The 15,981-nt window shown below is 51.0% G+C and overlaps 1 protein-coding gene across 1 annotated transcript in view; it reads right to left on the minus strand.

Moving 5' to 3' along the window:
* Positions 1-7,623: 7,623 nt before the first annotated feature.
* Positions 7,624-15,981, minus strand: part of DESI1 (desumoylating isopeptidase 1) — a 25,400-nt gene continuing 17,042 nt past the window's right edge. The window contains exons 2-6 of the mRNA XM_007941710.2: positions 14,274-14,295; positions 13,044-13,113; positions 10,463-10,572; positions 9,657-9,779; positions 7,624-7,717 (exon numbers count right to left, since the gene is read on the minus strand). Of these exons, the coding sequence (XP_007939901.1) occupies positions 7,624-7,717; positions 9,657-9,779; positions 10,463-10,572; positions 13,044-13,113; positions 14,274-14,295 (419 nt within the window). The remainder of the gene's footprint in view (positions 7,718-9,656; positions 9,780-10,462; positions 10,573-13,043; positions 13,114-14,273; positions 14,296-15,981) is intronic.

Below are 15,981 nucleotides of genomic sequence, written 5' to 3' on the forward strand. Positions count from 1 at the left end.
CAGCTGCCCAGTCATTCAGCCAGGCCCAGCCAAGCTGACACATAAACTGAACTACCACGACCTCTCTGATGTGAATACCCTTAACCTCAGTTTCTAGTAGGTACTTGACACGGTGGCTGGCAACAATGGACTCAAACACAGTAGCGATTGTGAGGCTGGCACAGACCGGGCAGGATTTCATTCTGTTACACATAGGGTTGCTATGAGTCAGAAGCTACTTGAGGGCACGGAACAAGAGAGGCAAAGTCATTTTCCCAGCGTCACACAGCACAGTCAGGATTCACACTCAGTTCTATTTCTCTAAAGCCCATGCTTTTCTGTGGCTCCTGGCTGTTGGTAGAAGGCCCATGAGAACATGTTGGGTGAATTCAGGGGCCTGTCGACCCTCTTTCTCTACCTGGAATGTGACCTTCTGGAGGCGGGCTGTTCCAGCCCGAGGAGGCAACCTCTGTGTAGTGGGGTGGACAGGCTGACGGACAGGTCCTAGGGCTGCCCCTCCCAGCCAGGTGACTTTGGCCAGGCCCCTGCCACGGCTGAGCCTGTTCCATCTCTGTGAATCGGCCAACACTGCCAGCCTCACTGGGTCATTGGAAGCTGGGGTTGAGGAACAGGAGGCTTAAAAAGCTGTGAGAACAGCAGGCAGGCCTGGTCGCTGGTTTGATTTCTCCTGGTTTTGGGCTGTGGAGGTCGGGGAAACTCTAGGTAATGGGGGTTTCATCTCCACTTTTCAGAATGGCCACCATATTTACATTGCTTTCAAAATAAACAGGTCCTTAGTATTCAAGGTCACAAGCTGAGAGAGGCACACTCAGAGATGGTGTTTGTGGGCAGGATGGCACCGTTGCTGGGTTGGCCCAGACCCTCTTGGGGACCCCTCAGACAAAGCCAGCAGGGACAGAGATGGCCTGGGCCACCGCACTGCCTCGCCTGGGGATGGGCATGGGGGGTGCTGAAGTGACCGTCCTCTGACATCTGGGCTTAGTGGTCTCTTGTGTTTGCCTGACTATATTCTGCAAGTTTGTCTTGAGAAGACAGATTTCCTGGGGTCATTCTGCTCCCCCCCACGCTAAGCTGCTGGAGGGCATGGCCCTGATTGGAACTCAGCCCCAAGGACCTTGAGAAGTTGGAACAAGTGACGTCTCAAGTTAGGGAGAGGGGAGAGAGAGAGCGGCCAGAGCTGGAGGGGCCTTAGGGCGCTCTGAAGCAAAGCTTTCATGCCACAGATACAAAGCAACTGAGGCCCAGAGAGGGGAAGGCCTTGGTTGGCTCCCAGCGTCCCCAGCAGTCTGAATCCAGGTGTAGGGTTCTTTGTATCTGCCCAGACCCTGCCCCTTGGGGAGCACCCCGGCTGGGGGCTTGCACCAGGAGAGGGGAGAGACCTGGAAGGCTTTGTAAAGGAGGTGCTGGTGCTGCGCCTTGAGCACTGAGCAAGGGGTTGTGCTCTGAGGGTCAGTGGGGAGACGGGTCCGGGCTGAGCAGGTGAACAAAGGCCTGGGGGGCGTGAGCCTGCCGTAGTGTTAGGGACTTTCACACAGAGGGTGGGGTGGTTGGAGAGGTCTAGGGGCAAGTTTGAGAAAGGCCTTGAATGCGGGGCTGAGCTGCCAGAGTGGGTTTGCATGGATGAAGGAGCCCTAGTGGCGCAGTGGTTAGTTAAGGCATTTGGCTGCTAACCAAAAGTTCAAGGGTTCAAACCCACCAGACACTCTGCAGGAGGAAGATGAAGTAGTCTGCTTCCATACAGATTTACAGTGTTGGAAACCCTATGGGGCAGTTCTACTCTGTCCTACAGGGTGACTATGAGTTGGAGTCAACTCTAAGACAGTGGGTGAGTGTCTTGGGGTAAGGGAGACCAGCACTGAGTTTGGCGATGGACTGAGTCCACAGCGCCACCTGGTGCCCATCTCCCTCATTGCAGTGTGACCTTGCCGGGCTGTCTCCAGCTGGGGAGACAGTGGGATAGGTCTCTACCAGGCACTCAGGGCCCCCCAGCTCCTAGTGGATCAGGACCAGTTCCAGGTCCACTCTGCCCCCTCCCAAAGCAGCTCAGGCTCCATGGTCAGTATCTCTCAGACCAGAGGCCTCACGTGGATATGAGGTGACACGGGCTTCCTGGTCCAACCTGAACGAGCCTGGCCAGGCACCCTACTACACCCTCATCCCATCCCAAAGTGGGTCCTGTCTTCACGCACACACCTGTGATGAGCGGCTCACTCTGACTTCACAGCTCCTTCGGGCTTTGGCAACTGTCTGCTAGAACATTCTTTCCTTAGGGCTTTCTCTAGTCCCCTTGTCTCCCACGGTTCTAGCTTACTGGGGCTGTATAGCTCTTCACTACAAGCTGACAGAAAAAAGCAAGGAACCAAATGACACATTGAGAATGTCTGGTGAGATCTTCACCAAAACGTCCACCAAAAACCAAATCCAAGCTCACTGCCATTGAGTCGATTCCAACTCATAGCAACCCTCTGGGTTTCTGAGGTGGTAAATCTTTACGGAAGTAGACTGCCCACAGAGTGGCTGGTGGATTTGAACCACGAACTTTCTGGTTAGCAGTCAGATGCCTTAGGCACTACACCACCAGAACTCCTTAAAATGCTCACAGCGGTTTCTTAGTCAAAAACCAAACCCACCCATGGCAGGTCATCACTGTGTTAAGAGTAGAACTCTGTCCCGTCCGGTTTTCTTGGCTGTAATCTTTATGGATGCAGGTCACCAGGCTTTTCTTCTGTGGCAATGCTTGGTGGGTTCGAACAGCCATCCTTTACGTTAGCACCCCATTGCAAAGCGCTCGTACTCCCCAGGGACCAATTAGTGGTTTCTTAGGATGACGGAATTTCAGGTGATTTTTTTTTTTTTTTTAATCTTTGTACTTTTATCAGTTGCTTAATTTTCCTCAATACATGTTTATACTCCTATAACCAAAAACCACCACAATCAAGCTATTTTTACTTTGGCCAAAACAAATTTGTGCACCCAAAGCACAACTGGCGTAGTGCAGCAGAGCCCGGGGCAAGTAGGGTCAGGGCGGCAGGGGGTCACAGGCCCGCAGCCCTTGCCTTTGGCTAACCCACACCCTTCACCTTTGTCTTGAGAATGCTGGCTTCCCAGAGCCACTCTGCTTGCTGTTCTAAGCTCCCGGAGGGCAGGGACTGACTGTAGCTTTGGGTGCACGTGGCAGACGTGGCCTATGCGTCCCCTCTTACCTGATAATTCCATGATGCTCCCTACTGGTATTTTTGCTGCCACTCTTGACAACCTGACAGCCACCCCCACCCGCCCAACCCTCCCAGTCCATTTTACACACAGTTGCAATCAGGTGTCTGCTAAAACCATAACCTGCTTCCCATGACTTATAAGGCCATGTGGGCTGGCGTCCCCGTCTCCCCAGCCTCAAGCCTTCCACTCACCTCTGCTTAGGTCTCCTTTCAGTCCTTCTGCCTAGAGAACTTCTCACTCCCATCTGTCTTGTCATTTAGGTCTCAGGCCAAATATCATCACCTCTGAGAAGCCCCCCTGATTTGCTATTCCCCCTCACACCTCCTGCTCACCTCCTCTGAGAAGCCTCCCTGATCTGCTATTCCCCCTCACAGGCTCCTGCTCACCTCCTCTGAGAAGCCTCCCTGATCTGCTATTCCCCCTCACAGGCTCCTGCTCACCTCCTCTGAGAAGCCCCCCTGATCTGCTATTCCCCTCACAGGCTCCTGCCACCTGGTTTTACTTCTTTCCCAGCCCCATCCCCCTGGAATGACCCAGCGTGTCTACCCTTTTGTTCCCGACTCCCTGAATTGTAACCTGCCTGGAGAAGGGACCTCGTTGTTTTTGGCCCTGTCCCCTAGCACAGAGCCCAGTGCGGCCTCCCATACAGTGGGCTCCCGGGGAAGCCTTGGTGGGGATGACTGTCCATGAGTCACCAGAGCTAAGGGGAAAGCAGTTGTTTCCTGCTGCTCTCCCCAGATGGAGGGCACAGGTCCACAGCCCATCTTGTAACCCGACAGCCAGCAGACGCAGACGAGGGGCTGACCTCACGTGGAGCTGGCTCACAGGGGGTGCGCCGGCAGTGGTTGTTTCTGCCCTCTGGGCCTGACATTTCTAAACAGTCAGCCTGTGTCAGGTACTGGGCCAAGTGCTTTCTGTTGGCTGTTCGGGGCACCACTCCCCCACTTCACAGAAAAGGAGACAGACTGAAGCTGACTGGCCCACAGGTGGCTCACCAGGGATAAGCCCTGGCTGTGATCTCAGAGCAGGCCCGAGTCCTCAGGGATTCCTGCCTCAGAACCTGTCAGCTTTCAGGAAGCACCTAAGTCAGCCAAAGCCACCTGTGTCCTCTGGGGAGCTGCAAGCTCCCTTTTTGTCTCTTTTTAAGCTAGCACAGTACAGAGATGCAGCCTGGATTCAATGGCCAGCACAGCCACTTGCCCCCTGGTTACTCAGTCTCTGCTCATCCATGAAGTGGGACCAATACCCACATCTCAGGTCCACTGTCTGAAAGTACCTAGCACAGGCCAGCCAGGCAAGGCACTCCCTCAGGGCTGGTCAACTGAACCTGCACTCAGCCTGGCCCTACTGGCAGTACTGGAAAGCACCGGAAGCCCCATCCCCACTAAGCAACACCCACTTCCCCCACCCACCAACACTCGTTGGTCAACAACTACTAACAGTTGTTCAATGAGGTCACAGTGGTAAGGTGGGGAGAGGTCCCTGGGGCCATAGACCCAGCCTATTGTTGTTGTTGTTATGAGCCATAGTGACCCCTCCTTGGGTTTCCAAGGCTGTTGTTGTTTGCCGTCGAGTCAGACCCGACTCACAGCAATCCCTCCTTGGGTTTCTGAGGCAGTGTTACTATGGAAGTAGATTGCCCAACCTTCCTTCCGAGGAGTGGCTGGTGAGTTTGAACCACCAGCCTTCTGGTTAGCAGTCAAATGCCTCAGGCACTATGCTACCAGAGCTCCCAGACCCAGCCTATAGCCAAGTGCAAATCCGAAGTAAACCCTTCTTGGTGAGGTCAGACACCTTCTGATGGCTGAGATCTCCTGGTGGAAGATCTCCGAAGCTGGGGACAGCAGACCAGGCTCTGGGTCTTATTTGACCACCTCTTGCAAGATGACCTTGGCATGTAGTATCCCTTTCTCCAACTTTATAAACTGACAGTGGAATTCACATATTCTCTACTATTCTCAGTTCAAGGAGCCCTAGTGGTGGAGTGGTTAAAGCACTCAGCTGATGACCCAAGGTCAGCGGTTCAAACCCACCAGCCAATGCACAGGAGAAAGATGTGGCAGTCGGCTTCCGTAAAGATTTACAGACCTGGAAACCCTATGGGGCAACTCTACTCTGTCCTACAGGGCTGCTAGGAGTTGGAATCAACTCAACGGCATTGGGTTTTTTTTTCAATCATCACTTCTTATCCACAAACCTTTCAACCAAGTGAAGGAGACATATCCAGACTCAGAAAAGTTAAGCTCAGAAGGGAGACAGATTAGGAAAGAGCCCGAGTTGCTTCATGGTGGACACATACCCAGCCCTTCGAAGCAAGACACAAACGCAGCAGGCAGAGATGAGTTTATTGCATTAGAAAAACATCCAAGAAAAACCAAACACCTCCATACCAGAGAGAGTCAGTAGGTGGCCTTCAAGGGCAGGAAGGAATTTCAAAGTTACAAACTTCATTTCTGGGAAGGGGGCAGTCTCCTCCTCCCTCCTTCGGTTCCCTTAAACCCATGGGTCTCTGTGGAGGCGGCTCCATTGTGCGATTCTCGCCCCCTACGTGACTCTTTTCCACTCTGCTGGCCCGTACAGGCCTGTGTGCGCTTGGCTCGTCACAACGAACATACTCCCGAGGTTTGGGGGTGGACCGAGAAACGTGAGGAGGGGGCTGGGTCCTGGCCTGGGCCTGAGCTTCCAAAGCCAGAGCCGGCGGGGTAGGGGGGGGTGGGGGCTGGAGTGGGGAAAGCGTGTCTTCCTGCACAGCTCCAGGAAGACTGCCAACCATCTCACCATGAGCCTTTGGGTGCAGGTTATTGGCCCAAGTGGCTGCTGGGCAGGGAGGAGCCTGTTTAGTGAACCCAGTGGCTCAGTTCTCTCAGGGGAGCCACCAGGTGAACTTCTGAGGAGAGACCTGAGTGTGGGGTTACTGCAGGGCAGTCTGGACGTGGGTGGGGAAGGAAAAAAGGGAGTTTGTGATGCCCAGCACCGTTGGGTGGGTGGGACAGAGGGAGGGGGAGGGAAGGAGGAGGGAGAGCACGCGAGCCAGCTGGACAAGGCAAGCTGGAGTGACCGACAGGAAAGAAAGGCAGGTGGAAAGCCAGGTGACAGCCTGGACCACTTGTCGCTCTCCCTGGGAGAAACCCAGCCTCGGAAACAAGGTCGTACACAAAGTCTGCAACAGTGCAGGGGACTGTGGCAGGAGCCCAAGGATGACAGAGCTGAGACTCGGGGACCTTCTCCACACTCACTTCCCCAAAAACGAACGCAGGGGAGGCTCCCATGAAGAAAGGGAATCGAGAGCCCCTCCAGGCGGTCCCCTGCCACGCAGACTCCTCCAGGAGGCCATTAGGAAGGTGCCTGCCCATGCCCCCACCCCACCTCCTTCACGTCAGAATCACAGTGGAAATAACATGCACCTTCAGTAGGCATTAGGATCAGGTCAAAGTCCCTGTCGGAAACAGCTCTCAGCTTCCTCGCCATCTTGACTGCATCAGGAGTCCTTCTGCATCAGGAATGCTTCCCTGGAGCAGAGACGCGTCTTTCGGTAGCTCCAGGCCTCACTTGCACACTGGTCTGGGTGGGTGGTCACAGCAACTGCAAATAACCTCCGTCGTCCTTTGCAGACAAAGGCCTGGGTCTCCTGTCCCCATGCACACCTTCATTCGCTCTGATAGGTCAAGCTGAGGAGGTGAAGCCTCGTGAGCAGCAGACAGGCTGTCTACAGGTGATGGCAGCAGACTGGCGGTGGTCTGGGCGAAGGTGTGAGTGGCTCTCTCCAGTTCCCTCGGGCCTAACTCCTGCTGTCACTTTCCCTGTGTCCTGATGCTTCTCGCTGCTCCGGCCCCTATGCCCTTGCTTGGTTTCCCGGGGCCGGGAGGGGCGGTGACAGGCTGTGGCTGAGAAGTCCACTGAGGTGGGGCCAGTCATCCTGAAACTGGTCCCACGGGCACCAAAGCTTTGGCTCATTTCACCCTAGAGAGCAACTGCCCCCAGGCCGTGGGTGTGGAACACTCCCTCGGGTCCCACGGGTGAGAGCAACCTGGGTGGAGCGTGGCCAGTTCTGGAAAGAGGTTCTAGGTTGGGGCGCCCCCAAACTGTGTCTCTTGCTTTCTGCTTTAGCCAACCCCTCCCCCTCCTTTCTCCACGTGGAGGACGCTTAGGAAACAGCGTCACAAGTGAACTCACAGACAAGACAGCCTTAATAAATTAGTGTAATACTATTAGAAGGGACGGCATTTTGTTCTGTTTCTTAGCAGCATTGTCCTATGTGCAGCCTGACGATCTCCTTCCCTGGGAAATTTAAAAGGCCGTCCCCTGGTGGTTAGCTCTGATGTAAAATTATAAAATAGAAATCTGGTAGGGTTTGTTTTGTTTAAAAAGGAAAAGCCCTGGTGAGGAGGGCGGTCCCATGCAGTCCTGTTAGCTCTGCCCGTTGGGTCTGCCCACGGTGCTCCCCCCAGGAGGCTGGATCTGGATGGAGTCCAGGAGGGGCCGCAGTGCCTGTCCGAAGGGCCTGCAGAGGAGACAGAGGTGGGACCTGGGGTGGGTTCTCAGATGCAGGTGGCAGCAGCCTGGCCCCAGAGGCAGGGCGGTGGGGTGGGTAGGGGCACTGTCACACTGGGAAGAAAGACACCATCAGCTCGTTTTCTTTTCTCACCTGCCTCACACGTCAGCTTTCTCAGAGGACAGCTCTGAAGCAGCCTGTTCCACTTTGCCAGCCCTGGGGGCCCTCCCTCAGTGGGGGTTACCAACTCATGGCCTGCACCTCTGGATTCTGTCTGGGCTATGGTGTGAACAGGCTGGTCACATACAGGGACCCAGACCTTTTAGAATTTTCTGTACTTGTGCCTTTAATGCTCTTGGTATAAGAAGATAAATATAAAGCTTGGGACATGAGAAAAAGGACGTGAAAAAGAAGACCAAAGGAGGAGTGAGCCTGGCACGCCACGGGATTCTTTCAGGAACTGAGGGCTTTCAGGGAGTGAAGTGAATATTCAGGAACAATTAGAAATGCCAAGTTGCCGGAAGGTGTTAATGCCACTTTCTAATGGGCTCCTGGTTTGCTCTCACTGGTGCTTAACTGAGGAAAACCCTGCGTGAACAGAAAGAGACAGTCCAAGATTCCTGCAGCCTGGAAGCAGGTTGGCCACATCTCACTCCCTGGCTTTCTTTCCTTTAGAGGATACTGCTAGTTTTGAAAACATCTCCCAGGTCAAAAGGAATGAGGTCCTCCAATGCATAACGAGATGAAACAAACAACTATCAGCCCAGGAACCCCACCCTCCAATAACACTAGCAAGAGCACATTCCAGCTACTCAGGTTTGCGTAGGGCCCCATGACCTAGATACTTCAGGAAGGCGGTGGGGTTTAGTCGCCCACCCAGGTCTGGAAAGACAGGGCTGGGGGGCTGAGCCTGCCAAACCTGCTGGCATCCCTGTTGGGGAGGGCGCTAGTCAGGATAAACCAAGTCAGGGTCAGCAAACGGACAAGGTCCTGGAGTGGGGGCAGGCTACCTGAATGCGGTCAGTGGCAGAGGGCAGGAGGAGGGGTGGCTCGGAGCGTGTGTGCATCCTTTCAGCAGGCACTGCCTGGAGCACGGCCTGGACCACATTAGAGCAGGAGGGGCTACAGAATATTCTTGGAGGAAGGAAATATCACTCAGGGCTGATTGTGCTCAGGGTAGAAGGACAAGTAGGAAGTCATCCTCTTCCTCCAAGAGCTCATGGTGCCGTGGAAGACAGACTAACAGAGACAGTTACAGACCCAGGCCCTGTTCATTCTCTGAGCCACTGTGGGTTCTTCTATCTCAAACTGCTTTTTCACCAGGCATTTCCAGGGAGTGCCAGGCTTGTGCACAATGGGAAAGACTGACTCCTGTACAGGAATTGGAGTGGGGGCAGGTGGGCTTCTAAGTTCTAAAGTGACAGGAAAGCCAGGTAGAGTTGGTCTAACTCCAAGGAGGTGAAGATAATCCTGGGAAACATCAGTGGTGGAGAGAGCAGGGGCCTTCTGTGTTAGAGAGGGCCACCATCGTCTGTGGCTGCACCACCCTGAATGTGCTAAGGGGCCTGGGCCTGGTTAGTACTTGGATGGGAGAAAGTACCACCATGACAGAGTCTAGCTGGCTTGGGTGGGTTCTGCTGAGATCAGGAAAAAAAAACACAAAAAAAACCTCACTGCCATTGAATTGGATCCAATTCAGGTGACCGCTCCTTGGGTTTCCAAAGTAGTATCCCTACAGAAGTAGATTGTCCAATCTTCCTTCCGAGGAGTGGCTGGTGGGTTTGAACCACCAGCCTTCTGGTTATCAGTCAAATGCCCTAGGTACTATGCCACCAGAGCTCCTGCTGAGATCGGAGGAGGGCAGATACGGGCCAGAGGAGGGGTGCTGACTCTGAGTGGGGATCTAGAGGTTGGGCAAGCCAGGGGAAGAGACAGAGGCCACACTTACGTGGAGAGAACTTCAGAGGGAAGGTCAGTGATGTAAGAAGGGATCTTCCGCCCGGTCAGGAACTGGGCCACCTCGTTGCTGAAGGTGTTACAGTTGTGTTCAAAGAGGTTGTAGGCCTCACCTCTGTACATTGTGAGAAAGATGTGGAGAACAGACATAAGGAAGCAAGCCAACATCTATGTGGAATAAGTCAAACCAGGTTATGGAGTGGCTGGCATGTGAGCACTGCAATTTCCCATCTCACGCTCTGCAAGGACCATTTGACTTGAGACGTTCAAAGAGCATGGCCAACCTGACCCTTCACAGATAGATTCTTAAGGGAAGTATGACCTGAAAATGAATGGCTCTTGGACAGGTGCAGGAGCATCATTATAATCACGGAAGGAGAGCTCCGGGGTTAGAGCTTACTCCAGTCCTTGGAATCGACTAAAAGTCCTTTAAGAGAAATCTGCTCCAATCGGTATTCACTTGGCCCCTCTACAAACCCTGCTTTTGATTTTCAGGACAGAGCACTGGGCCGACACAGGTCGAGAACAGCATCTGCTGAAACAGTAGTGGCTAGTTTTAATCCGAAAAAACAAACAGCCCTTCTTCCTGTGAAAAGTCGTAGGATGGGGTGGAGCATCTGCTTCAGAGCCACTCGGGGCTCTTCTTGTGGTGAGACAGCTGCCTCTCTCCATGGTTATTCAGCAGATCTGGGCCAGGCCTTGTGCCGAGTGCTCTGGGGACTATGATCGGGGGCTGCCTGCTGGGGCGGGTTAGCAAATGGGGAGATACCACTCCCCACCAGCCCTGTCTCCACTCACCGGAACAGGGACTCCCCCAGGGAAGACAGGTACTCCAGAAAGATTTCTTCTGTGACTTCTGTGCTCCCCACATCAACCACAGAGTCTGGGGGCCCAAGCAATGTCCCGCCCTAAAAGAGCCGACCCAAAGAAAGTCAGTCACCATTTCCACCACAATTTTTAATGTAGCTTCCTGTGGGAGACCTCAAATGCTCTGTTCCAACTTCCTTTTTAACTTTCAGTGTCTCCCGGGCAGATGAAGAGTGCTGTTTCCTATTTGTATCATGGCTACAATGGCTTAGAGCTTCCTGTTTACTTTCTATTCCCACACAACACCTTACTGTCCAGTCATTCAGTTGAGAAAAACAAACCCAGAATATGGTCTCCTGTTGTCCCCATCATGCCTCTTCATGAGGACAGAACAGGACAAGAAATGGCTTACACTCTATAGGCCACCTCTCCATACCTACATTCATAAGGTGTGCATCCAATTTTTCTCTGAGACACACTTGATATGCCTTGTGACACTCAAAAATGGCAAATATTTCTACCATTCAGCTCTTTTTCATTTGTGAGGCTAATCCAATGGTGGTGATGGGTTCCCCAGGCACGGGAGTTAATAGCCCCTGAAAGGTCTATGGAAACCCTTAGCCATGAGGGTTAACACCCATCACTGGGGAAACCAGCCAACTCAGAACCAATAGGATCACTGGAAAGGGGTTGAGGAATAAAGAGCAAAATTCTAGAACAGAGGCCCCTGAAAGATCATGACTCATTCTTCTTAGTTATTGGGCACCTACAACATGCTTGACATTGTTCCATGCATTAGGGATACTGCAGTGAACAGGAGAGAGAATTTCTGCAGTCAGAGAACAATTGTCTCAGAGCTGAAAGAGACTACCTACCTACCCACTGTCGTCAAGTCTTTCTAACTCATATCAACTCTGTAGGACAGAGTAGAACTCCCCCATAAGGAGCTCGGGTGCTCTAGTGGCTGAGGCATTTGGCTACTGACCAAAAAGGTTGGTGGTTTGAACCCACTAGCTGCTCTTCAGAAGAGAGATGAGCCGGGTAGTCTGCTTCTGTAGATTTATAGCTTTGGAAACGCAATGGGGGTCACTATGAGTCAGAATTGACTCAATGGCAGTGAGGTTTTTTTTTTGAGAACTGCCCCGTAGGGTTTCCAAGACTGTCAATCTTCATGGAAGCAGACTGCCTTATCTTTCTCCTGTGGAGCCACTGTTAGGTTCAAACTAGTGCCCTTTTGGTTAGCAGCCAAGTATGTTAATCACTACACCACCACAGCTCCTTGGACGAGACTAAAAAGTCACTATTTAATCCTATTATTCATTCATATAGCAAACATGTATTAAGAACTTACTATTGCCAGACACTATGCTAGGGACTGGGGGTACAATGTGGACAAAACAGATGAGATTCTTGTCCTCGTAGAGCTTATAATCTAGTGGGCAAGGCAGCAAAAAAAAAAAAAAAAAAAAAAAATCCCATAAACTGATGTGTAATTTTAAGTTGCAAAAAGGGTCCTGCTAAAAAGCAGAAAATGCCATCCCATGAGTATCTGTGACAGAAGACCTGCCCAGTGTGAGAGGACAGGGAAGACTTGCCTGTAGAAGTGACAATGAGTTAAAATGTTAAGACTGAAGAGAGCAGTGAAGGAGCAAGGAGGTCAGCTAATGTCAGATACAGGTCTAAATGTTCAAGGTGTGTTTAAAGAGTGAGGAGAGACTGGGGGCAGGGGAGAGCACCACCTGAAAAGCCTTGGAGGCCTTGCTGAACTTTCTGGAATTTATTCCAAAAGCAATGGGATAAGAGGGCAAGTGCCAGGACCTGATTTTCCTTTGCAAAGGTCGCTTGACCTCCTGAGTGAAGAACTGACAGCAGAGGCCAAGGAGCTGCAAGGAGACCAGGAGGCCATGCAGTGGTCCAGGCAGGATGTAAGGGAGGCCTGGATTAAGGTGAAAGCTCTGGAGAAATGGGAAGTGATGCAGAGACAGGTGGATTTAAGATACGTTTATGAGGTAGGACTGACTGGGTATATGAAGGACTCGGTGTAGGATGACTTCCCACTTATGAGAATCAAATGAAGGGTGGCTTGCATACTCTGTGACAGACTTTGGGGAGCTCTGACAATTTTTTTGGGAAAACGTAGGTTTTAGAGAAAACTAACTTCTAGTACTGGTGCACTTACTGGCTGTAAGTTACTGGTGTAACTGGGGGCAACTCACTTTTTACCTCTTGGAGCCTTCGTCACTCAACCATGGCTAAGTTCATACTATCAGCCAGGCACCGTGCTGGGGATATAAGAGTGAGACATGGTCTCAGCCCACAAGGAGCTTATACGGAAACAGCACATTTCACTCTGACCTGCTCAGTGGGCAACAGACCCACCCACAGGTGTGTGGAAGCAGAGAACAATGGGCTGGGGGCCCTGGGGAAGGTCCATTGAGCTTAGCCGTAAGGTACCGGCCTCCACACACTGGGCTGGAAGCCAGAAGGCAGACAGCAGAAGCGGCGTTCCTGGTCCATGGGAACCCCCCAAGGGCCTGAGACTGTGGGTCAGGGGTCAGGAGCGGGTACTCACCGGGGGACAGCTGGAGATGCCACCACTGCCGAAGAAGAACTCATCTTTGTGCACAACTATGGAGGTATGCCTGCCATACAGGAAAGAGACAGAATGAGCCAGAAAACTCAAAACTGGTCAGAGAAAAAGCAAACACTCCATTTTACTGACAGTAACTTCTGCCCAGGATATGACTGTGGTGAACAGGCTTACAAACTCACCCAACAGAGCTCGAGTAAGGTGTATACCATGGATCAGAGTCGTTCAGCCTGGGCACTGGTGACATTTTGGGCTGGATAATTCTTTGTTGAGGGGGCTGTCCTGTGTTAATTAGGTTTAGCAGCACCCCTGGTCTCTCACTAGATGCCAGTAGCACCTGCTCCCCACCCCCCGAGTTGTGAGACAATGAAAAATGTCTCCTGATGTTGCCAAGTGTCTCAGGAGTGGGTGGGGTAGAGAGCAGAACTGCCTTAGATTGAGAGCCATTGCTGAAGGTGATGTAAACGGAAGGGCCCAGCTATTCACATTGACACTGATACATCAATGACTCAGATGAAGCTCTGCAGACCAACGTGCGCTCCCAGGCTTTGAAAGCTGATGTGAGCAGTTAACCAGGGCCAGGTTAAGGAACAGAGCAGGTGATGTGAAGTGGGGATCTATTTCAGGTTAGATGCTCACAGCACTTGGTTCCAGTGAACCCAAGCAAAGGGTCATTCTGGTCAACCCAAACGTCAGCAGGCTCTTGGATGTGGATGGCACACCTGTTGACCTATGGCTTCCTTATAAATGTAACTGAGAGCCCAGTCCCCACGTTGGAGTCTGACAGGGAGGGTCTAGTACTAAGAGACCAAGCAGTAGTTGTGTATTAAGATAAAAAGGTGGGGCCCTCAAGACTCCTGGGCTCAGAAAGCTTGGCGATGGCGATGGGGTGGTCACGGCAGGGTGTTTCAGCCTTGGAGCTACTGACACTTTGGGCCAGGTCATTCTTTGTTGTAGGGCAATGTCCTGGGCATTGAGGGATGTTTAGCAGTACCCCTGGTCTCTACCCACCCAGTAAAAATGTCCCTAGCCATTGCCAAATGCCCCCTGGGGGGCAAACTGGCCCATGTTGAGAGCCACTGCTTTAGGACTTGAAGATTTAAGACAGAGAGAGTGAGATTTCAAGCTGAAAGCCACAGACTGGCATCTGAAATGCATGGGGCACTATGCTGTTTCATAAACCAATCAATTTAAGGAATCCACCCAACTTACCAGATGCCTTCCAGTTGTTTCCCTGTGGAGAAAAAAAGAGATTTAGCCATTTGGGACTGGGTTAAATGGCCTTCCAGACAGAGCAAATGCAGAATACCACTCAGACCCAGAGTTACCCTTGCAAACCCCTTGAAGGGTGTTCTAGGAATGCAGTTCTCCCCCAGTAAAGTTCTTAGATAGGGATATGGGATGCTGTGCTAAGTGAGTTGAAAAGTGACCAGAGTATTCTTTATCTGAACCCAGAATACACACACAAGTATAGACGTGCCCCAACTTTATGTCTGCTCAGCTTTCTCCTTTGGAGTCGATTCAATTTTGCCTTTTTCATTTCTCTAAGTCTCATTAAACAGTAGTATAGAAAAGCTATTACCCATTTCTTCATTGAGCATTCATGAAGTGCAATTGTTCAGAAAATGATAGCTATACTTTGAAAATGCCATCCATTGGAACCGTTAATGCGCATTGATTCCATACCTTCTATGTGCTAGAAATTGCTAGGTGAGGAAATGCAAACATGAACAGATCATTGTCCCTGTTTTATTTTTTATTTTTGCAGTGTTCTCTCCCCTCCCCTCCTACCCTTAAACAAACAAACAAAAATAAACTCACTGCCTCCAGTCAGATCCGATTCATAGCGACCCCTCCGTGAGTTTCCAAGGTGCTATCACTATGCAAGTAGATTGCCCAGTCTTCCTTCTGAGGATTGCCTGGTGGGTTTGAACTGCCAGCTTTCTGGTTAGCAGTCAAATGCCTCAGGCACTATGCCACCAGGCCTCCCACCCCTGGTAACCAACAAAGGAAGTTTCCTTCCATATATAAACCTTTCCTTGACTTTTTACAATAATGGACTAATACTATATTTGTCCTTCTGTGATTAACTTACTTCACTTAGCATAAGTCCTCCAAGTTCATCCCTGTTATGTGATGTTTTGCAGATTCTACATTATTCTTTAGTGTTGCATAGTATTCCATTGTGTGTATGTACCATACTTTGGTTATCCATTCTTCTGTTGATGGGCACCCAGGTTGTGCCCATCTTTCTGCTATTGTAAACAGTGCTGCAATGAACATGGGTGTGCATATATCTGTTCTTGTCCTGGCTCTCACTTCTTTAGGATATATACCTAGTGATGGAATTGCTGGATCAAATGGTATCTCTAATTCCAACTTTTTAAGGAACTGCCATACTGCTCTCCATGGTGGTTATCATTTTACAGTCCCACCAGCAGTGTATGAGAGTCCTAATCTCTCCACATCCTCACCAGAATGTGTTATTTTCTGTCTTGTTGAACTTTGCTCTTAGTGCTAGGGCCAGATGGTATTTCGTTGATTTGCATTTCTCTAATGGCTAACGATCGTGAACATTTCATCATGTGTTTGTTGGCTGCCTGAATATCCTCTTTGGTGAAGTGTCTATTTATGTCTTCTGCCCATTTTTGAATTGGATTGTTTGTCTTTTTATTACTGAGGTGTTGGAGTTTTCTATAAATTTTAGAGATAAGTTCCTTGTCAGATATGTCATAGCCTAATATTTTTTCCCAATCTGTACATTCTCTTATTATTCTTTTTTGGAGAAGTGTTTTTGAAGCACATAAAAAACTTGATTTTAAGGAGGATATTCAAGCGGCCAACAAACATATGAAGAAATGCTCACGATCATTAGCTATTAGAGAGATGCAAATCAAAACAACAATGAGATACCATCTTG

Source organism: Orycteropus afer, unplaced genomic scaffold, assembly GCF_000298275.1.
Source record: "Orycteropus afer afer isolate SDZICR_OR568_19922 unplaced genomic scaffold, OryAfe1.0 scaffold00083, whole genome shotgun sequence".
Lineage (NCBI taxonomy): Eukaryota > Metazoa > Chordata > Mammalia > Tubulidentata > Orycteropodidae > Orycteropus > Orycteropus afer.